The sequence below is a fragment of the Mustelus asterias genome, chromosome 9 (genome assembly GCF_964213995.1).
Source record: "Mustelus asterias chromosome 9, sMusAst1.hap1.1, whole genome shotgun sequence".
NCBI classification, from domain to species: Eukaryota; Metazoa; Chordata; class Chondrichthyes; order Carcharhiniformes; family Triakidae; genus Mustelus; species Mustelus asterias.
Genome location: NC_135809.1, coordinates 9,738,125 through 9,762,178, shown reverse-complemented (window position 1 = coordinate 9,762,178; position 24,054 = coordinate 9,738,125). Strand labels below are relative to the sequence as shown.

At 46.5% G+C, this 24,054-nt stretch overlaps 1 protein-coding gene across 1 annotated transcript in view; it reads left to right on the top strand.

The window, feature by feature from the left end:
- The first annotated feature begins 3,279 nt into the window (after positions 1-3,279).
- The window catches only part of glt8d2 (glycosyltransferase 8 domain containing 2), a 30,925-nt gene continuing 10,150 nt past the window's right edge, over positions 3,280-24,054 (top strand). The window contains exons 1-5 of the mRNA XM_078221136.1: positions 3,280-3,589; positions 9,299-9,348; positions 16,789-16,881; positions 19,353-19,566; positions 22,096-22,213. Coding sequence (XP_078077262.1) covers positions 9,330-9,348; positions 16,789-16,881; positions 19,353-19,566; positions 22,096-22,213 — 444 coding nt within the window. The 5' untranslated portion in view covers positions 3,280-3,589; positions 9,299-9,329. The remainder of the gene's footprint in view (positions 3,590-9,298; positions 9,349-16,788; positions 16,882-19,352; positions 19,567-22,095; positions 22,214-24,054) is intronic.

The following is a 24,054-nucleotide window of genomic DNA, read 5'->3' as shown; positions in this document are numbered from 1 at the left end:
TCTGGAGACAATACACATCTCTTTGGCCTGTGTTTGATGCTCCCTCCACCCACATTGTCTGTACCTTTAAGACCTGGCTGGCTGTAGGGATTCGCATTCTAATCAGTATTCTGCAACTTGATTTTGTGTCTGTTTGCACTGTTTGAGAGCACATTTCCACTCCATCTGACAAAGGAGCAGTGCTCCGAAAGCTTATGGTATTTGCTACCAAATAAACCTGTTGGACTTTAACTTGGTGTTGTGAGACTTCTTACTGTGTTCACTCCATTGCACAGTAGCATTGCTGCCTCACAGCGCCAGGGACTCGGGTTCAATTCCCGGCTTGGGTCCCTATCTGTGTGGAGTTTACACATTCTCCCCATGTCTGCGTGGGTTTCCTCTGGGTGCTCCGGTTTCCTCCCACAGTCTGAAAGACGTGCTGGTTAGGTGCATTGACCCGAACAGGCGCCAGAGTGTGGCGACTAGGAGAATTTCACAGTAACTTCATTGCAGTGTTAATGTAAGCCTTACTTGTGACTAATAAATAAACTTTTAAACATTTCCATCCCTCTGTCCCTCATTCCTGCATTAAGTTGTCCCTTCAAACCTTTCAGTCATCTGCCCCAATATGTCCTTATGTTAAATCCTGATTTATAAAACGTCTATGATGCCCCTCTGAAGTTGTCACGATGTTAAGGATGCTGTTAAAGTTCAAGTTATTGTCAGCTTTAGAGAACTGGAGACTGGTACTGCTGGATAGAACAAGAAGGAGTGTAACGTGAATCCCCATTTGTCATCAATCAGAAACATGCGTAACCTTGTCAGGCTGAAATAAATCTAACATTAACCATTGACAGTGGTTTGAAGTTGGTCTGATGAGTGTTGACGACCCAGCACCCTATAAAATGCAAGTTCTATGGTCGATCCGGTCTTGGCAACATTCCAGGATTGGGAATACCTTCACCAAATGGACTGCAGGAGTTCAGGAATTAGCTCACCACCATCTCCTCAGGGGCAATTAGGATAGGCTATGAATGCTGGCCTTGCCAGCGACAGCCACATCTCGTGAATGAATAAAAAGATTCTCCTGGAATCTCCAGGAATTAGCCTCTTGGACACTGCTACAAGCAACCAGTGAGAATTTTCTGGGGCCTCGGGACGAGCATGGCGCTTGTCAGCCCTAGCTCACCGAGTAGCACTTTCACCTCTGAATCGGGAGGTTGTGGGTTCAAGTCTCGCTCCAGGAACTTGAGTACAACATCTCTGTTCCCCCCCCAGTGTAACACCGAGGAGGTGCTGGCTGCACTGTCGGAGGTGTTGCCTTCCAGATGAGATTTGGATCTGAGGCTGTCTTGGCTGGATGTTAAAGATCCCATGTAGCACCATTTCATAGGAGGGCAGTGGAATTCTCCCCGATGCCCTGGATGATTTAATCCCTCAACCAACATCACTCATAACAGATGGGTTATAGAATCATAGAATGCCTACAGTGCAGAAGAAGGCCATTCGGCCCATCGGGTTGAACCAACTCTCTAAAAGAGCATCTTATCCCGGCCCATCCTGCCCCATGCCTGTAATCCTGGCATTTACCATGGCCAATCGACCTAACCTGCACATCTTTGGACACGAAGGGGCAATTTAGCATGGCTAATTCACCTAACCTACACATCTTTGGACATCAAGGAGGCCATTTAGCATGGCCAAGCTTCCTTTGCTGTGCTTCCTACATTAAAAAGGTGACTACATTTTAGAGTACTTTACTTTATGAGCTATACAGAGCCTTGGGATGTCATGAAGCAATGAAAGGCACTGTATAAATGCAAGTCCTTTTTTTCTTTTCTTTCCTCCTTTATTCTTTTATGGGATGTGGGTGCCACTGGCAAGGCCAGCATTTGTTGCTGTTCTGTAACTGCCCCAGAATTGAGTGGCTTGCTGGGCCATTTCAGTTGAGAACCAACCACATTGCTGTGGCTCTGGAGTCACATGTAGGCCAGACCAGGTAAGGGCGGCAGATTTCCTTCTCTGAAGGACATTAGTGAACCAGATGGGTTTTTTAAATGACAAAGAATAGTTTAATCACTTTACCATTACCATTAGTAGCTCTATATTTCAGATGTATTAATGGTATTCCCTCAGAATCCAGAATTCGGTATTCCCATGCCCTTGGAACATTAGTCTGGGCCCCGGGATTACTTGTCCAATTACCACTACACCACTATCTCCTCTCCTCCTTCAAAGTATATAAATATTGATGCTTGGAGCCTGAAAAGTTGTATTGTAGAAGCTCCCAATATTTGGAATTTTTTTGTTATTCGTTGGATGTGGGCATCGCTGGCATTTATTGCCCATCCCTAATTTCCCTTGGGTGGCATTTTCAGAGGGCAGTTGAGAGTCAACCACATTGCTGTGGCTCTGGAGTCACATGTAGGCCAGACCAGGTAAGGAGAGCAGATGTCCTTCCCTAAAGGACATTAGTGAACCAGCTGGGTTTCTATGACAATTGACAATGGTTTCATTGCCATTATTAGACCTTTAATTCCAGATTTTTATCAAATTCAAATTTCACCATCTGCCAGGGTAGGATTTGGGCAGCACGGTGGCACAGTGGTTGGCACTGCTGCCTCACAGCGCCAGGGACCCGGGTTCGATTCCCTGCTTGGGTCACTGCTTGTGTGGAATTGCACATTCTCCCCGTGTCTGCGTGGGTTTCCTCCGGGTGCTCCGGTTTCCTCCCACAGTCCAAAGATGTGCGGGTTAGGCGGATTGGCCCTGATAAATTGCCCCTTAGTGTCAGGGGGACTAGCTCGGGTAAGTGCATGGGGTTATGGGAATAGGCCTGGGTCGATGCAGACTCGATGGGCTGAATGGCCTCCTTCTGCATTGAATGATTCTATGATTCGGTCCTGGGTCCCCTGGGCATTAGTGAACCAGGTGAGTTTTTATGACAATGGTTTTCATGATCATCATTAGACACTTAATTCCAGATTTCTTTTAATGAATTCTAATTTCACTATGTGCCGTGGTGGGATTCGAACCCAGGTCCCAGAGCATGACCCTGGGTCTCTGGATAACTAGTCCAATGACAATACCACTATGGGCGAGATTTAAACACAGACTCGCGCAGTGCTGAGTTGAGTTTATTTTCATTGAAGCCTGAGGCACCTCGAAATGGCTCACATTCTGAACGAGTCTGCATTTGTTTGACAGCAGCCCAGCACTCCTGGCTCCTAATCTGAGTTTTGTACAACCCACAGATGGAATCTGTAATTTTGCAGAGGGACAGGGAGAGGGAGAGAGAGCGAGAGAGAGAGAAAAGTGAAATGGAACAACAGGATCTGCATGGGGAATTGCCAGAAACATCTGGTCCTCATTTATACTGGATCTCTCCCTCTCTCTCTCTCTCTCTGCTCGCGTGGAACAGCGGCAGCGAACACATCGCTACATCCGCCCTGCCTCCAACTTTTCAAAGTTTGTGTGTAAACTAAAAGTTTATTTTTTCCCCTCAGTTTTGTTTACCTGCAAAGGAAAATATTGCAAGAGGAGGGCCAGAAATCAGGGAGGGGGATATTGACAAGGACGGTATTCAGCTGGAGTCTGGACGTGGCTTGAGGTAAACTGAGGAAAGTTTAATCTGGACAAGTTTACAGATCTTCAGGGTGTTTTTATCCCCCCCCCCCCCCCCCCCGCCGCCTTGTCATTTCCCCAGTCGCTCCCTGCAGTCTGATGTGTACATTTCAGCCGAAATGTTGCCAGCGTCAGCACAAAGTTTGCCCCTAAATAAATCGTCTCGGGTCAAAACATTTTTTCACTCGGGTTTTTCAAAAATAACAAACCCCACAAACAGAAAGGAGGGGGGGGGCGCCTTGTTAACAATTGAAATAACTTTGTCTCTGTCAGCACGGTGCCGGATCACCCGTGAAAGAGAGACTTGTGTCCCTGTCCACCACTCGTCACAATATTATAAAAAAGAAACTCCCTTTGCATAGACTTGTTTTTAAATCTCACTCATTGAAAGTTTGTTTTCTCCTTGTATCAAGATTCCTCCCCCCCCCAAAAAAAATATAGTCCACCCCCCAAAAAAAAAATATAGTTGCAGTCTACTTTCCTCTGGTCTTGCTCACAGCCTGGTGTCTGATAGGCACGGTGGTTATATTCAACTACTGACCTGATCTGTTCCTGTGAGGCTACATCTGCCCCCTCCCCTCCCCTCCCCCGTCCCCAGCAGAAGTGGTTCAATTAAATCTTGATAATCTGAGTAAAATTTTAAAAACCGTTAAAACCGGGATGTTACAATAATGGACCCGCTCAGGGGCCTGCTTTATAAAGGGCTCGGGGTATGACTTCCACCTGTTAAGGTGATCACTTAGCACCACAGGGTCCCACCACAGGAGGTCAATGAGGGATTCCCTGTGTAAGTCGCTGGGGGTTATCACACGAATGTATCACGGTGGCGCAGTGGTTAGCACTGCTGCCTCACAGCACCAGAGACTTGGGTTCGATTCCCGGCTTGGGTCACTGTCTGCGTGGAGTCTGCAAGTTCCCCCCGTTTCTGCGTGGGTTTCCTCCGGGTGCTCGTGTTTCCTCCCGCAGTCCAAAAGACGTGCTGGTTAGGGTGCATTGGCCGTGCTAAACTCTCCCTCGGTGTACCCGAACAGACGCCGGAGTGTGGTGACTAGGGGATTTTGACAGTTGCTTCATTGCAGTGTTAATGTAAGCCTATTTGTGACACTAATAAATAAACTTTATCTCATGGCTGGAGATGCTGTACCCTGGCATGTCAGTAAGCCTACTTGTCTGCATGACTATTTTTGACTACTCTACGTCTCAACAAAGGCTTGGGTTCTCCCTGCAATCTGCCAAAATTCCATTACTGGGTGGATATGCATTTTATCCAATAATTAAAGTGTTTGGTGGCCACTAACGGGGCCAAACTTTCTCAAGGATTTGTGTTAAATTACTAGATTTTCAAGTAACTGGGAAAGATTGGCTTGACATTCATTGGAGTTTAGAATTTCATTTGATTTGATTTGATTTATTATTGTCACATGTATTAGTATACAGTTAAAAGCATTGTTTCTTGCGCGCTATACAGACAAAGCATGCCGTTCATAGAGAAGGAAAGGAGAGGGTGCAGAATATAGAGTTACAGTCATAGCTAGGGTGTAAAGAAAGATCAACTTAATCATAGAATCCCTACAGTACGGAAGGAGGCCATTCGGCCTCCCACCCAGCCCCTGTTCCTGTAGCCCTATTTATTTACCCTGCCAATCCCCCTGACACTAGGGGCAATTTAGCATAGCCAATCCACCTAACCTGCACATCTTTGGACTGTGGACGGAAACCGAAGCACGCGGAGGAAACCCTTGCGGACACGGTGGGGGGGGGTGGGGGGCGGCGGCGGGGTGACGTGCAAATTCCACACAGACAGTGACCCGAGGCTGGAATCGAACCCTGGTACCTGGCGCTGTGAGGCAGCAGTGCTAACCACTGTGCCCACCGTGCGAAGTAGATCCATTCAAATATCTGATGGCAGCAGGGAAGATGTTGTTCTTGAGTTGGCTGAATGAATTGGGTCACTGTCTGTGCAGAGTCTGCACGTTCTCCCCGTATCTGCGTGGGTTTTCTCTGGGTGCTCCGGTTTCCTCCCACAGTCTGATGGTCAGGTGCATTGGCTGTGCTAAATTCTCCCTCAGTGTACCCGAAAAGGCGAATGAGAGTTGATCTTGTTGTAATCTATGAGATTCTGAAGGGGGTTTCACGGGGTGGGCACTGGGAGGATGTTTCCTCACTTGGGGAAATCTAGGATTTGGGGGCACAATTTCAGAATAAGGAGTTACCCATTTAGGTTGGAGGGAGGAGGAATCTGTTCCCTGAGGGCATGTAACTCTTTGGAATTCCCCAGAGAGCTATGGAAGCTGGGTCATTGAATATATTCAATGAGTAGACACATTCTCAAATGAAAGGGGACTTGGGGGTTCTGGGGAACAGGCAGGAAAGTGGAGTTGAAGGCAAGGTCCTGCTCAAGTAGCGCAGCGGGTCAGCAGACACTAGTGCCCTTAGTGAGGTTCGCGATTGACATTCAGCCGGTCACGAGTCCCCCAAGTGCTTTTTTAGCACAATCAGCTCCACGCTGGAAATCAGCACAAAGCTAATTAACATATGGAAATAACATGTGGAAATAACTTATGGAAATATCATATGGAAATAACAGCCTTGCACTGCCCAAGGAGCAAACTGGCACTGGGCACTTTGGCACTGTCCAGTGGGGATAGGGCCAGAGGAGGGTGGGGCATACTGAGGGCAGGGCCTATGGGGGGGGCGATCAATGGGGGTGGGGACCCACTGCTACTCTGCAAGCAGGATGAGTGGGAGGGGGAAGGAGGAGGTGATCGGGGCTGGCCATGGTGCAGGGGAGGGGGGTTGTCGGGGCTGGCCATGGGGTGGTGGGTTGGGACTGGCCGTGGTGGTGGGGGGGAGATCGGGGCTAGCAGGGAGTGGAGGGGGAGATCGCGGCTGGCTGAAGGGGGGGGAGGAGACATCGGGGCTGGGCAGGGGAGATACTATAGGCCAGCGATCTGGGGGGAGGGTGTGTGTGCTGGAAGGCCGATGATCAGAAGTGAGATAGGCCAGCAATCAGGAGACTGGCGATGGGGAGGGGTCACTGTGCATGCGGTGATCTCTGCACTGACAGATTGGCACATGCGCACAGGCCTGCTCAGCGCTGTGCTGCTGGCCTCTCAGGCTGGAATAGGCCCTTCCCGCTGCTTTCCAGAGGGAATTACGCCGAGGCACTCTGGAATGTACAGAATGTCAGAGATTCGCTCTGGTATGTAACGAGCGGGAAATACTCCCATTTTCCTGCACACCGGGCATTTAGTTTTGTTTTGGGAGAATCCCAGCCCTTATCTCAGCAGATCAGGCTCAGGCCTACCCCTGCTTCTCTTTCTTTTATCCTTTATCGATTGCTTTTCCTTTTGAACATGAGATTCAACTTAAAATGTATTTGAATTTAGCCATTTTGTGGCTGCAACAGTCTATAAAACGTTTAGCTGTAAAATCAATTACTATTAGTTTGGGATCCAGGGAACAGTGTTCCTAAAGATATACAGAGGATGAAGGATTCAAATGTCTTACTGTACCTTTCTAGAATCATCGTATCCCTACAGTGCAGAAGGAGGCCATTCAGTCGATTGAGTCTACATCAACAACAATCCCACCCAGGCCCTATTCGTGCAACCCCATGTAATCCCCCGACACTCAGGGGCAATCCCACCCCAACCATTAGAGGAGGTGATGGCCTTGTGGTATTACCGCTAGACTATTAATCCAGAAACTTGGCTAATGTTCTGGGGGCCTGGGTTCGAATCCCGCCACGGCAGATGGTGGAATTTGAATTCAATTTTTAAAAATCTGGAATTAAGAATCTATTGATGACCATGAAATCATTGTCGATTGTCAGAAAAACCCATCTGGTTCACTAATGTCCTTTAGGGAAGGAAATCTGCCGTCCTTACCTGGTCTGGCCTACATGTGACTCCAGAGCCACAGCAATGCAGCTGACTCTCAACTGCCCTCAGGCAACTAGGGATGGGCAATAAATGCTGGCCAGCCAGCAACGCCCAAGTCCAATGAATGAATAAAAAAACCTGTTCCCCATAACCCCAAGTATTTACCCCGCAAATCCCCCTATCCTACACATCTTGGGACACTAAGGGGCAATTTAGCATGGCCAATCCACCTAACCCACACATCTTTGGAGTGTGGGAAGAAACCCATGCAGATACGGGGAGAATGTGCAAACTCTACAAAGACAGTCACCCGAGGCTGGAATTGAACCCAGGTCCCTGGTGCTGAGAGGCAGCAGTGCTAACCACTGTGCTACCATGTCGCCCCAGTTGTTTTACCATTCCCTTCCTTCTTCCAAGGCAGCACTAGGATCAAGACACACTCCAAAAGACTTGAGCCCATAAAGGTAATGTGACACTCCTTCTGCAGGGCTGAGGGATTATCGGACTGGCAGAGGTCTCTCGAGTGGATGTTAAATGTCTTTTGAAGCTATTTTGAAGAAGGACAGGTGGTTTCTCGCTGCAGTCATCGCCAATATTTATCCTTCAACTGACACTTCCGAGCGTTATGAGATTGCTGTTTGTGGGATCCTGCTGTGCACCGATTGGCTGCCATGTTTTCTACATTGCAACTACATTGACTACACTTCAAAAAGAAAAGTACTTCATTGGGTGTGGAGCATCTTTTAAGTCCAACTGGTTGTTGTCTTGTCTGAAAGGCAAAGGAGACCCTCCTCCTCACCTTTTGAATAGTAAAAGTCATCACATGATGCTGAATTATAGTTACAATTTTAAACGCTCGGCCTGGGGCGGTTGGGGGGTTGCCACTAAAACTCAACCTGCGTAGGGTTGCAAATTGGAGGTGGGGGAGATGTTATATTGTCCGGCCCTTTTGGGATATATACTGGGCATTTTTGTGGGTCCAGGGGAAACAGGGATCTTTCCAATAGACTCCCGAAAAAATTCTGGCCTTGTGCCAGTTTGCTTGAAACCTCCTGCACTGGACTGCCTGACCACAAGAAAACTTGTATGTTGGCTTTTATTGCAAGGGCTTTGGAGTATAAAAGTAAGGAAGTCCGGCTGCAATTTATTTTTAGGATTTTTGTCAAATCCACATCTGGAGTACTGTATGCCATAAAACCGTAAACACAGTAAGAAGTCTCACAACACCAGGTTAAAGTCCAACAGGTTTGCACACAGTAAACCTGTTGGACTTTAACCTGGTGTTGTGAGACTTCTTACTGTGTTTACCCCAGTCCAACGCCGGCATCTCCACATCATAAAACCGTAAAACATAGGAACAGAAGTAGACCATTCGGCCCATTGAATCTGCTCCACCTTTCAACGAGATCATGGCTGATCTGATATGTTCCTCAGCTCCAAAGAGCTCATCAGAGTCATCCAGGCTCGAAACGTTGACTCTATTCTCTCTCCACAGATGCTGTCAGACCTGCTGAAATTTTCCAGCGTTTTTGATTTTCAATCTGACTCGAGATGCCTTTTGGGTTCCACAGGAATTTGTCTCCAGTCACAAGCTGGCACGGACCAGTAGTGGGAAACCTTGTGGCAGTATTGGGGGAGATGGCAAGTTGAATTTCTCTCTGTCCCCACTCCAATGCACGCCTCCCCCCCACCTCCCGCCACACCAGTAATATTCACCAAAAACACAATCTACTTAGGGCCTAATGAGATTTTATTGGTGTGCAATTTATTTCTCGGGTTTTATGTTAATGAATCTTTCTCTTCACTTACAGATCGTAACATTCGCTAAGTGACGGGGAAAGAATGGCACTAATTAGGAAAAGTAAGTATGCTCCAAAGTAACAATTCTCACATTTGTTGATTTTAAACAAACATCTGGATAGATTCTTCATAAAGGTGGCAACCAGCTAGTTGAGTTGCTGAGAAGGAATGATTCTGAAGAAGAATCACATTGGACTCAACTCTCTTTCTCCCTCCACGGATGTTGCCAGACCTGCCAACTTTTCCCACCACTTTCTGTTTTTGTTTCAGATCTCCAGCATCTGCAGTATTTTGCTTTTTTATAATGGGTCAGTTATCCAATCCTGGGGCGGGGTGGTATTTAATGTTTAGGAAGTGGTTGAGAAACTACAAAGGGTCATGATTGAGACCCAGTCCATCATTCAAACCAGCCTCCCACCGATTGACACTGTCTATACTTCCCCTGCCTTGGAAAAGCAGCCAGCGTAATCAAGGACCCCACACACCCCGGACATTCTCTTTTCCACCTTCTTCCGTCAGGAAAAAGATACAAAAGACTGAGATCATGTACGAACTGACTCAAGAACAGCTTCTTCCCTGCTGCCACCAAACTTTTGAATGGACCTACCTTGCATTAAGTTGATCTTTCTCTACACCCTCGCTATGACTGTAACACTACATTCTGCACTCTCTCCTTTGCTTCTCTATGATCGGCATGGTTTGTCAATGGGTGGGAGTCAATGGGTGGGAGGCTGGTTTGCGTGATGGACTGGGCTTCGTTCACGACCTTTTGTAGTTTTTTGCGGTCTTGGTCAGAGCAGGATAAGGGGGTTGATTACATATTTCTGCACCGGGATATTAATGGAAGCTATGATGATTATACTGAGTGTTTCTCGACATACACAGTCTACTCTATATTTTGTGCACTGTGGAGTAACAGGAAGGAAATCTGCCATTCTTACCTGGTCTGGCCTACATGTCACTCCAGAACTATGGCAATGTGGTTGACTCTTAAAGGCCCACTAGCAAGCCACGCGGGTGAAACTGCACAGACCACGCGGCATCAACCTAGGCATCAGAAAGGACAACAGCAAAGACAGTCCTGTTGACCCTGCAAAGTCTTCCTTGCTAATATCTGGGAATTATGCCAAAATTGGGAGAGCTGTCTCACAGCCTAGTCAAGCAACACTACCATCACCATTCCTGGGTTTGTCCTGTCCCATCGCCAGGACAGACCCAACAGAGGTGGCGGCACAGTGGGAGACAGTTGGGAGACAGTTGCCCAGGGAGTCCTCAACATCAGCTCTGGACCCCCATGAAGTCTCATCGCACCGAGGTCAAATCATAGAAGATCATAGAATCCCTACAGTACAGAAGGAGGCCATTGGGCCCATCGAGTCTGTACCGATCACAAACCCAACCAGGCCCTATCCCCGTAATGCCACATATTTACCCTGCTAATCCCTCTGACACTAGCATCAATTTAGCATGGCCAATCAACCTAATCCGCACATCTTTGGGAGGAATCCGGAGCATCCGGAGGAAACCCACGCAGATTAGGGGACAATGGGCAAACTCCACGCAGACAGTGACCTGAGGCCAGAATTGGGACCCTGGGACCCTGGCGCCGTGAGGCAGCAGTGCTAACCACTGTGCCATCATGCCGCCCAAATATGGGCAAGGAAAACCTCCGCTGATTACCATGTACTGTACACCCTCAGTTGAGGAAGCAGTACCCCTCCATGTTGAACAACACTTGGAGGAAACCACGAGGATGACAAGACACAGAATGTACTCTGGGTGGGGGACATCAATGTCCATCACCGAGCGTGGCTCGGTACTACCACTACTGACTGAGCTGACCAGGCCCTAAAGGACAAAGCTGCCAGACTGGGGCTTCAGCAGGTGGTGAGGAAACTAACCGAGGGAGGGGGAAAGATACTGACCTCATCCTCACCAATCTGTCATCCTGCCACCTTTAAACCCATGAGGCCTGGCTCTAACCCTATTTCCATCACTTACCATGCAACTGGTGGGTAACCACATGATTTTAACCATGTACCCATGATCCAGGAGTTAACATGACCCAAAACAGTTGAAGTTCTCATAGTCATACAGTTGTTTGGTGGTACAGAACTTGAGTATTGTGGAAAAAAGTAGATTTTTTTTCTGAAGCTTTTTGTCTTCCATTCATCAGCTCAATCCCAAAATTTACCAGAATAAGGGAAAAGAACAACTTTCTACTATATGTGAAAAGGGTGCTGATGGCAAGTGAACTCTGGCTGGTATAGGCGTTTCTATGGATTGTCAGTCTGGCTCGCAGTGTGGCGCATTTGTGTGTACTGGAAGCAACATATACTAATACACAGGGCCCTGGTATTTGCAGACAGAAAGAACATGTACACACATTGCACCCATTTCAGCTAAACAAAATAAGTGACAGCCATTTGCTGGTTGTTCTAGATGCAAGGAAGCTAACAGGCACAAACAAAGAACAAAGAAAAGTGTAGCACAGGAACAGGCTCTTCAACCCTCCAAGTCTGCGCCGATTATGATGCCTACCTAAATTAAAACCGTATGCACTTACGGAGTCTTTATCCTTCCATTCCCATCCTACTCATGTATTCGCCTAGTTGCCCCTTAAATGCCATTATTGTACCTGCTCCCACCACCTCCCCGGGCAGCGCATTCCACACATTCACCACCCTCTGTGTAAAAGTCTGGCCTCGCGCATCGCCTCTAACTTTTTCCCCACGTACTTTAAACCTATATCCCCTAGTACTTGACTTTTCTACACTAGGAAAGAGAATCTGACTATCCACTCTGTCCATGCCCCACATTATCGTGTAGACTTCTATCAGGTCGCCCCTCAACCTTTGTTGTTCCGGTGAGAACAAACCGAGTTTCTCCAACCTCTCCTCATAGCTAATACCTTCCAGACCAGGCAACATCCTGGTAAATCTTTTCTGTACCCTCTCCAAAGCCTCCACATCCTTCTGGTAGTGTGGCGACCAGAATTGCACCTTCTAAAAAAAAATCTGATAAACTTAACTATTGTACGCCAATGCCGTACAGTTCTAACAAAGAACAAAGTACAGCACAGGAACAGGCCCTTCGGCCCTTCAAGCCTACGCCAATCATGTTGTCCTGTCTGTATCCCTCTATTCCCCGTCTGTTCATATGTCTTTCCAGATAAGTCTTAAATGTCGCTAATGTGTCTGCCTCAACCACCTCACTTGGCAGCGCATTCCAGGCCCCCACCACCCTCTGCGTAAAAAAACTTCCCCCGCACATCTCCACTGAATCTTTCCCCCCTTCCTTGAACTTGTGCCCCCTTGTAATGATCATTTCTGCCCTGAGAAAAAGCTTCCAACTGTTCACCCTATCCACACCCCTCATAATTTTATAAACTTCTATCAGGTCACCCCTCAGCCTCTGTCTTTCCAAGGAGAACAATCCCAGTTTATTCAATCTCTAAATGTACAGTTTCTTCGCTATAGTTTCAGTAAAGTTGCTTTCAGTTGTTTATCCATTTACAGAAGATGGATTAGCCTCTTAATAAAAAATACTTATTTTTTTTGTGATAAGCCTATTTTTAAATGCTGGAAAATCTCAGCCGGTCTGGCAGCATCCGTAAGAAGAGAAAAGACCTGATGTTTCGAGACCGGGCGACCCTTTGTCAAAGCTTTGACAAAGGGTCATCTGGACTTGAAAGGTCAGCTCTTTTCTCTCCTTACAGATGCTGCCAGACCGGCTGAGATTTTCCAGCATTTTCTCTTTTGGTTTCAGATTCCAGCATCCACAGTAATTTGCTTTTATCCTGTTTTTAAATGTATTTGGGTGAGACCAGATATTCCCAGTCTCACCTATGGCTGGGATTGTCCAGTCCCGCTGCAGTGAATGGAGTTTTGGATGAGTATCAAATTCAGCATTCTCACTGGCAGCGGTGGCGGGGACACAAGGCCACAGAATTCCCGCCTTGATCTTACTGAAACATTTAGGACTCTGAGGGGGTTTGAGAGGGTAGGTGTTGAGAGGGTGTTTCTCTTCATAGGGGAATCTGAAATGAGGGGCACAGGTTCAAACTAAGACGGAGATGAAGAGGAAATTTGTCTCTCAGAGGGTTAGTAATCTTTGGAATTCTCTACCACAGAGAGCGGCGAAAGTTGGGTCATTGAATAGATTCAAGAAAGTATTTGATACAAAGGTTATGTGAAGAGTCGGGGGCGGGTGTGGGGGGGGGGGGGGGAGCGGGGGAGGTACCTGCTGAGGGGAGGGAAGTGGAGTTAAAGCCACAATCAGATCTTGTGAAATAGCAGAGTGGGCTAAAGGGGCTGAATGGCCTGCTCCTGCAACTGTTTCTTCTTTTCTTATTGTGATTTGATTCATTATTGTCAAATGTATTAGTGTACAGTGAAAAGTATTGTCTCTTGTGCGCTATACAGACAAAGCATACCATTCATAGAGAAGGAAAAGAGAGGGTGCAGAATGTAGCCTTACAGTTATGTTACTATGTTTAATTGTTTAATTCTCATTACCCTCCTCAGGGACAATTGGGGATGGGTTGCAATACTCACGTCCTATGAAAGAATAAAAAAAGTGAATACTTTTTGATGCAATTTTTTAAAACTGTCCAATTTCATGGAAGATTCTAGGTTTGGTAATATTTGGTTTGGTAATATGCAAATGCGCCTCAGCAGAAACCTCAGCAAAAATTGAATTTCTGAAAACTAGCACCATGGGCGCCTGTATTCATAGAATCATAGAATCCCTACAGTGCAGAAGGAGGCCATTTGGCCCATCAAGCCTGCACCGACCACAATCCCACCCAGATCCTATTGTTGTAACCCTATGTATTTAACCTGCGAATTCTACTGACACTAGGGTCAATTTAGCATGTCAATCAACCAACCTAACCCGCACACCCTTGGACTGTGGGAAGAAACAGGAGCACCCGGAGAAAACCCACGCAGACATGGGGATAAAGTCCAAACCCCACACAGACAGCCACCCGAGGCTGGAATTGAACCCGGGTCCGTGGCGCTGTGAGGCAGCAGTGCTAATCACCATGCTGTCCAAAGTGAAAACTCCACCCCTTTCTTTGTATTTATCTCTTTCCTTTGTTAATGCGGCCAAAGCATTCAGAACCTCAGAAACAGGTCTTTTGTCACCCACTTTGATAGGTGGGTGAGGTAAAGGGGATTAACAGGATAGTGAGACCAGGCAGGCACGTGGGTTTAGGATGACTGCTGATGTGGTGGAAGAACTCCAACATGGCCAAGCAATCTGTTTCCATAGTAACCATTATATAATTCTATGTGAAAGAGCTGCCAGGAGTCTGACTGTTTCTTTCTCGTGGTGATGCTTTGTATGTTTGACTGTCTGAGCAATACTCAGTGTGACCACTTTAGCTGCTGGTCTTTTGACATAAAGGTCTAAAGCCTCACCTTTACTAATCTTCATCAGTACATGAAGTATAAATAATACAGCAATTGCTTCTGGTTGGTAGAGTGATGATTCCATGCCCAGTGAAGCAGTTGAGGCTACCTCATTGAATGTTTGCAAGGCAAAGATAGATACATTTTTGAACAGTAAAGGAATTAAGGGTTATGGTGAGCAGGGGCGGGGGTGGGGGGGGAGGGGGGGGGGGTGGGTAAATGGAGCTGAGTCCATGAAAAGATCAGCCATGATCCTATTGAATGGCGGAGCAGGCTCAAGGGGTCAGATGGCCCACTCCTGCTCCTAGACCTTATGTTCTTAAGATTCATATTGGGAGAATATCAGAAGTTCTCATTAGTAGAGAATTCTTATCTTTATTCATACATGAGGGTTATTGCCCATCTCCAAGGACATTACAGTGTGTGGATCTGGGGTCACATGTAAGCCAGGTAAGAACGACACGTTCTTTGGGGCAGCACGGTGGTAGAGTGGTTAGCACTGCTGCCTCACAGCGCCAGGGACCCAGGTTCGATTCTGGCCTCGGTTCATTGTCTGTGTGGAGTTTGCACGTTCTCTCCATGTCTGCGTGGGTTTCCTCCGGGTGCACCGGTTTCCTCCCATAGTCCAAAAATGTGCAGGTTAGGTTGATTGGCCGTACTAAATTGACCCGAGTGTCAGGGGGATTAGTGGAGTAAATATGTGGAGTTACAGGGATAGGCCCTGGGTGGGATTGTGGTCGGTGCTGACTCGATGGGCTGAATGGCCACCTTCTGTATTGTAGGGATTCTATGAAACGGGGTTCCTTCCCTAAGGGGATATCAGTGAATCAAGTGGGTTTTTGGGCTTATCGGTCATTGTCACTTTTAATTCCAGATTTTTATTGAATTCAAATTTCACCATCCACCATGGTGGGATTCAAAACTGGGTCTCCAGAGCATAGGTCTCTGGGTTACTAATCCAGTGACAATACCACTACGCGACAGTCTCTACTTTTTCTCAAGTTTCTATAGTTTATTTATTAGTGTCATAAGTAGGCTTACGTTAACACTGCAATGAAGTTACTGTGAAAATCCCCTAGTGGCCACATTCCGGCGCCTGTTCGGGTAACACCGAGGGAGAATTTAGCACGGCCAATGCATCTAACCAGCACGTCTTTCAGACTGTGGGAGGAAACCGGAGCACCCGGAGGAAACCCACGCAGGCATGGGGAGAACGTGCAAACTCCACACAGACAGTGACCCAAGCTGGGAATCGAACCCGGATCACTGGCGCTGTGAAACAGCAGAGCTAACCACTGTGCCATTGAACCTGGTTGGTACTGTACTGGATAAGACAAGTGTAAAGATGCTCATTCAGCAGTTTAGGGAAAACAGAACTCATTTATTTACAGATATAAAACTATACAGAGGCTTGCAGCCACATGGCTGCAATCAGCTCCTGAGATGGATTTGGGTATAGAAAGCCACCACTTACCCACCCTGACTGCTGATGTGACCTTTACCCTGCAGATTGATCCTTAAAGGGACAATCACCACAACAGGGTTTATTAGTGACTCCTCAACCTAAAGCCATCTGGGCCTTTTAGCTACGATGAAACGTCAGATCAAGCCGGGGATGAGGTGCAATGCCTGTCAGCTTGGATCTTGTTTGTCCCTCACGTGGGAACCATGAATTGAATTCAATTTGAATTGGGTTTTTTTTTAGTTGAAATAAAGGTAGCAAAAAAAAGACTTTCCAATTAGTGCTATTTTAGCGCTGACAACATTCCAAGGTCACTGTTGGTGTTGAGACAGGGCCAAACAGCAATCAAAGCTCCAGGGTATGCCAGAGGTACTTTCACAACGTATCTCAGGTATGTTGCTTGTTTCAGATCCATTTCGACTTTACAACATCAATAAGCTGACAAATAAAATATAGTTTTAATGTGATGTTTTAATTTTACTCAATGTGATTCCCTATTTCTTTAGAACGAGCTCTGTGAGGCACTGATTGATCCTTCTGGGTTTTCTTTTCTCTGGATAGATATTTAGCTTCACGTGTTCTGTTTCTTTCTGATTTTTTTCCCTTTATGTTTTCTCTCCAGTTAATCAGGGCTTGCTGTTCCTCGTCATTCTGACTTTCTGCCTGGTTCTCTATAACAAATTTCACAACGTATCACTCCACAAGGAGGAAGTAGGTGAGTGCTCCTCTTGTTCGAGGCCTGGGAAAATCTTGTACCTGGGAGTTGATGGAAGAATATCTTCCAAAAGATATTTAGATTTGAAACAATTTGACAATTAGATGGGTTTTTTTTAATTCACTCATGGGGCATGGGGGTCGCTGGCTGGCCAGCATTTATTGCCCATCCCTATTACCCTTGAGTAGGTGGTGGTGACAACTGAGTGGGTGGCTAGCCCATTTCAGAGGGCAGCTGAGAGTCAACCACATTGCTGTGGCTCTGGAGTCACATGTAGGCCAGACCGGGTAAGGACGGCAGATTTCCTTCCCTAAAGGGCATTAGTGAACCAGATGGGTTTTTCTGACAATCGGCAATGGGTTTTTCTGACAACTGGGGGAAGGGATGACCTAGTGGTATTATTGCTAGACTATTAATCCAGAAACTCAGCTAATGTTCTGGGGACCTGGGTTCGAATCCCGCCACGGCAGATGGGGGGATTTGAATTCAATAAAAAATATCTGGAATTAAGAATCTACTGATGACCATGAAACCATTGTCGATTGTTGGAAAAACCCATCTGGTTCACTGATGTCCTTTAGGGACGGAAATCTGCCGTCCTTACCTGGTCTGGCCTACATGTGACTCCAGAGCCACAGCAATGTGGTTGACTCTCAACTGTCCTCGGGTAACCAGAGATGGGCAATAAATGCTGGCCCAGCCAGTGACGCCCATGTCCCACAAATGAATAATGAATAAAGATTCATGGTCATCAATCGATTCCTAATTCCAGTTATTTTCTGCTGTGGCGGGATTCGAACCCAGGTCCTCAGAACATTAGCTAAGTTTCTGGATTAATAGTCTAGCAATGATAGCACTAGGCCACCCCTTGTCTCTAAGTGAAAGATCGTCGGTTCAAATCCTATTCCAGAGACTTGAGTACACAATCAAGAATACATTTCCCATTGCAGTACTGGGAGAAGGCTACCTTGATGTGGAGATGCCGGCGTTGGACTGGGGTAAACACAGTAAGAAGTCTCACAACATCAGGTTAAAGTCCAACAGGTTTATTTGGTAGCAAAAGCCACTAGCTTTCGGAGCCCTGCTCCTTCATCAGGTGACTGGGAGAAGGCTACCTTGTCAGAGGTGCCATCTTTCAGGTCAGATGGTAAACTGAAGCCTTATGTGCCCTCTCAGGTGCACCTCAAAGATCCCACAGCACTAGCTGGAAGAAGGGCTGGTATCCCAGCCAATATAGAAGAAAAAGTTCACAATCACATTGCTGTTTCTGGGAGCTTGCTGTGCGTAAATTGGCTGTCAGATTTCCTACATTGCAACAGTGACTATACTTCAAACGTACTTCTGTAAAGCACTTGCACGCTCCACCCCTGCCAACTGCATGCCTATTTATTTAGTTTATTGTGGCATTAATTTGACGGAAGCAGTGACATAGACCATGCCTGTTTGGAGGAATCTAAAGTGTCCTCAAACAAAGCACCAGGATATGAATTCTATTCCTCACTGCTGCCAGGGACCCGGGTTCAATTCCAGCTCTGGGTGACTGTGTGGAGTTTGCACGTTCCCCTGGACTACATGGTTTCCTCCCCTTTCCTCCCACACTCCAAAGATGTGCAGGTTAGGCGGATTGGCCATGTCAATTGCTCCTTAGTGTCCCAAGATGTGTAGGTGTGGGGGGATTAGGAGGGTAAATGCATGAGCTATGAGGATAGAGCAGTGGAGGGGGGGTGTGCCTGGATAAGATGCCCTTTTGGAGAGTCGGTGCAGACTTGATGGCCCAAATAGCCTCCTTCTGCACTGTAGAGATTCTATCGTTCTAAGATGTTTCCACTTGTGAGGAAGTCCAAAGCTGAGGGCCATTGATGTGAGATAGTCACTAATAAATCAAATAGCAATTCAGGAGAAACTTCTTCACCCAGAGAGTGGTTAGAATGTGGAACTCATTATCATGAAGAGGCGCTGAGGTGAATAGTATCGATCCGTTTGAGGGAAAGTTGGATAAACACATGAGGGAGAAAGGAATGGAATAGATAATGTAAGGTGGAAGAAGAGTTGTGTGTAACACAAACGCTGGCATGAAGGATGCACGGTGGCACAGTGGTTAGCACTGCTGCCTCACAGCGCCAGGGACCCGGGTTCGATTCCCAGCTTGGGTCACTGTGCGGAGTTTGCACGTTCTCCCTGTGTCTGCGTGGGTTTCCTCCGGGCGCTCCGGTTTCCTCCCATAGTCCGAAAGACTATGCTGGTTAGGTGCATTGGCCGTGCTAAATTCTCCCTCAGTGTACCCGAACAGGTGCCGGAGTGTGGCAACAAGGGGATTTTCACAGTAACTTCATTGCAGTGTTAATGTAAGCCTGCTTGTGACACGAATAAATAAACTTTAAACTTTTGCTGTAAAATCCTGTGTAATGCAATAATTATGAAGTGAATGTCTAGTCAATTAATTAAACTAATTCTCTGCACTCACTATTCAGGGGAAGCACCCAAAACTCCAACAGTCCACAGTGCGATTCATACAATAAAACAAAGCAAAGTGGCCGCTCCGGAAAATGTTATACCGATTATAATATGTGCTGCGGAGGATCGATTGGGTGGAACAATAGCAACTATCAACAGTATCTACAGCAACACTAACGCTAATATCATTTTCTACATAATTACACTGAGAGACTCCCTTGTTCATATTAGGTAAGGTATTTGTCATAACTTCTGATTTCAGATCTTTTTTTAAAATTTACTGAATGAATGAAGAGGGCACGGAGCAGGGAAGGTCGGGAGGAGATTTCTACAGAGCTGTGCAGAATCATGAGTGGTCTGGACAGTGTGGATATCGTTGTGAAGTTGGGTAGAGTAATTGTGAACCGGGAGGTAGGGAGTTAGAATTTGGTGTTTGTAAACATGGTAAAATTGTATAATGGTGGGGGGGTGGCAGGGGGGAGGTGGGGGACAGTATTGTATGGTCCCTTTAAAAGGTGGTGCTGTTTCACGTGTTTAGAGATTTAATATGCAAGTACACAGAGAACCCAAACTGAAACATTTGTATCGAAAAGCTAAGACTACAGGTTTTTGAATTTAGCCAATCAATTTGACTCAGGAACTTAGATACCAAAAACCTATTAAATTTAAATCTGATGGCTTTGACAACCTAAAACCAATCCTATTGTGGGAAATAGTGATATGTCATCACAGGTATAAAAGAAGGGGGCAGTGGGACAAATAGATGGGAGCAACTGCCACCTGCCAGAGCTAACAGCTCTCAACTCTCTCTCTCTCTCTCTGGGTGTAATTTAGAGTGTCTAAATTCTATTTTTGTTAATGAGTGGGAATTATATTTATTGGAACTGCATGCCATTAGAATCTTGCTTTATTCGGGAATAGATAATAGTTAGAAGGGATTTATTTGGTTTGTTAATAGTTTAGTTAATTTGTTCACTGTGAGTTAGGTAAATAAATTGTTATGTGTTGATTTTATTTGAATTATTTTGAATTTAACCACTAGAAGTTGCTGAAGAGCAGGTCACACCACTTCACACACACGTTTTACAGATTATAGGGCGAGGTACTCCTCTTTGGATGTTTTGGTGTTAGTTCTCAGAGAGGGGATCAATCTCCCCTTTATAACAATAGGGAGAAACTGTTCCCATTTGTGTATGGGTTGAGCACCAAAGGACAGCGCTTTGAAGTGATTGGTAAAAGAACCAACGTTGACATGAGGAAAACCCCTTGGGGGTTTGGAAATTGCTGCCAAGGAGCCTTGGTGAGTTCCTACCGTGCATCTTGTAGATGGTACACACGACTGCCACTGTGTGTCGGTGGTGGAGGGAGCGGATGTTTGTAGAAGGGTTATGGAGATGCCGGCGTTGGACTGGGGTAAACACAGTAAGAAGTTTAACAACACCAGGTTAACCTGTGGGACTTTAACCTGGTGTTGTTAAACTTCTTACTGTAGAAGGGTTGCCAGTCAAACAGGTTGCTTTGTCTTGGATGGTGTTGAGCTTCTTGAGTGTTGTTGGAGCTGCACTCATCCAGGCAAGTGGAGAGTATTCCATCACACTCCTGACTTGTACCTCATAGTTGGTGGACGGGCTCTGGGGGAGGAGGGAGTCAGGAGGTGAATTATTCACTGCTGAATTCCTAGCCTCTGACCTTCTCTTGTAGCCATAGTATTTATATGGCTAGTCCAGTTCAGTTCCTGGTCAATGGTAACCCACAGGATGTTGATAGTGGAAGATTCAGTGATGGTAATGCCATTGAAAGTCAAAGGGAAGTGGTTAGATTCTCCCTTGTTGAAGGTGGTCACTGTCTGGCACTTGTGTGGCGTGAATGTTATTTGCCACTTGTCAACTCAGGCCTGGATATTGTCCAGGTCTTGCTTCATTTTCACATGGACTGCTTTCAGTATCTGAGCAGTGGTGAATGCTGCTGAACATTGTGCACTCATCAGTAAACATCTAGGCTTGATCCTTTGGCTTAGAGGTAATGGTAGAGTGGGGATACTTCAGGCCTTGAGGTTACAGATTGTGGGCTGTATGTTTTGCTGTTGTCTTTTCCGATGCTTAGGTCGATGCCAGGTGGTCCGTCCAGTTTCATTCCTTTGAATTGACTTTGTAGCGGTTGATACAACTGAGTGGTTTGCTAGGCTCTTTCAGAGGGCAGTTAAGAGTCAACCACATTGCTGTGGCTCTGGAGTCACACGTAGGCCAGACCAGGTAGATTTCCTTCCCTAAAGGACATGAGTGAACCAGATAGGTTTTTACAATAATCGACAATGGTTTCATGGTCCTCATTAGACTCTTGATTCCAGTTTATTTTTTGTTGAATTTAAATTCCATCATTTGGCGTGGTGGGATTCAAAGCCAGGTCCCCAGAGCATTACCTCGAGTCTCTGAATTACTGGTCTAGTGACAACACCACTCTGCCTCTCCTTCTTACAAAAATGTTATAAATAATTCATAGATGCTTAACGTGAGGTTCTGAGCAAAACACAAAATGAGACTTGACATTGCGGTTATTTAATATTTGTAGGAGGAGTGCAGATAAGTTCCATTGGAGGTGATGTGAAGAAATCTGTTCACACCATATGAGGGAAGAAGAATCCTCACAACCTTCTGACACCTTTGACTATTGTGTGCTCACCCCCACCTCTTCAGGTCTACATTCCTCCTGATTGATAGACATCTTACTTCTTTTTTTTTTATTTCCCCCAACCTCAATTAGCAAATGGATTGAAAATACAAAACTGAAAGGCATCCATTACAAAGTGATGGAATTCAATTCTGCTGTACTGCAGGGGAAAATAAGACCAGACTCCGCGAGGCCCGAGTTACTGCAGCCCGTGAGTATGAGTGATTTCCGGAAGAGCTAACATGTCCCTCATGGTCTGTGGGTGACGCCTGGAACTCCAGGCTGACGCTTCACACAGCGTTTGAGAGTGTTGTGGATTCCGTGAACACGCTCTTCACGACCTATCTCATTGACCAAGCTTATGTGACACGGTCATTCGACGGCACTCCTGTGAAGCATGCTGGGAGGTTTTACAAAATGTTGACGGATTTTGTTGGAGTAAACAGCTGTTTCCATTGGCTGGAGGAGCAGTTAACCAGAGAATGCAGATTTAAGGTGATTGACGGAAGTTGAGACAAGGAAGTATATTTTTTGACACAGCAATTTGTTATCATCTGGAAGAGGATGGCGGAAGGAATTGGCGAGGAATTGGAATTTGACGGGGAATCATTTGCCGGGTGATGAGGAAAGAGTGTGGAATTAATCAGGATAGATCCTGGGGCGGCACGGTGGCACAGTGGTTAGCACTGCTGCCTCACAGCACCAGTGACCCGGGTTCAATCCCAACCTTGGGTCACTGTCTGTGTGGAGTTTGCACATTCTCCCCGTGTCTGTGTGGGTTTCCTCAGGGTGCTCCGGTTTCCTCCCACACTCCAAAGATGTCCAGATTAGATGGATTGGCCATGCTAAATTGACCCGAGTGTCGGGGGACTAGCAGGGTAAATATGTGGGCTTATGGGAATAGGGCTGAGTGGGATTGTGGTCAGTGCAGACTTGATGGGCCGAATGGTCTCCTTCTGCACTGTAGGGATTCTATGATGATCCACCGAAAAGCTGACAGAGGCACGAAGGGTCAAATGGCCTCGTGTTGTATAATTAGAAACATAGAAACATAGAAAAACTACAGCACAAACAGGCTCTTTGGCCCACAAGTTGTGCCGAACACATCCCTACCTTCTAGACCTACCTATAACCCTCCATCCTATTAAGCTCCATGTACTCATCCAGGAGTCTCTTAAAAGACCCTATTGAGTTCGCCTCCACCACCACTGACGGCAGCCGATTCCACTCGCCCACCACCCTCTGTGTGAAAAACTTACCCCTAACATCTCCCCTGTACCTACCCCTCAGCAGCTTAAAGCTGTGTCCTCTCGTAGCAGACATTTCCACCCTGGGAAAAAGCCTCTGAGAGTCCACCCGATCTATGCCTCTCAACATCTTATACACCTCTATTAGGTCTCCTCTCATCCTTCGTCTCTCCAAGGAGAAAAGACCGAGCTCCCTCAGCCTATCCTCATAAGGCATGCCACTCAATCCAGGCAACATCCTTGTAAATCTCCTCTGCACCCTTTCAATCTTTTCCACATCCTTCCTATAGTGAGGTGACCAAAACTGAGCACAGTACTCCAAGTGGGGTCTGACGAGGGTCTTATATAGCTGCATCATTATCCCCGGACTCCTAAACTCAATCCCTCGATTGATAAAGGCCAGCACACCATATGCCTTCTTAACCACCTCCTCCACCTGCGGGGCCGATTTTAGAGTCTTATGGACCCGGACCCCAAGGTCCTTCTGATCCTCTACAGTACTAAGAGTCTTTCCCTTTATATTGTACTCCTTCATCCCATTTGACCTACCAAAATGGATCACGACGCATTTATCTGGGTTGAAGTCCATCTGCCACTTGTTCGCCCAGTCTCGCATCCTATCTATGTCCCTCTGTAACTTCTGACATCCCTCCAGACTATCCACAACCCCACCAACCTTCGTGTCGTCGGCAAACTTACCAACCCATCCCTCCGCTTCCTCATCCAGGTCATTTATGAAAATGACAAACAGCAAGGGTCCTAGAACAGATCCCTGGGGCACACCACTGGTGACCGACCTCCATTT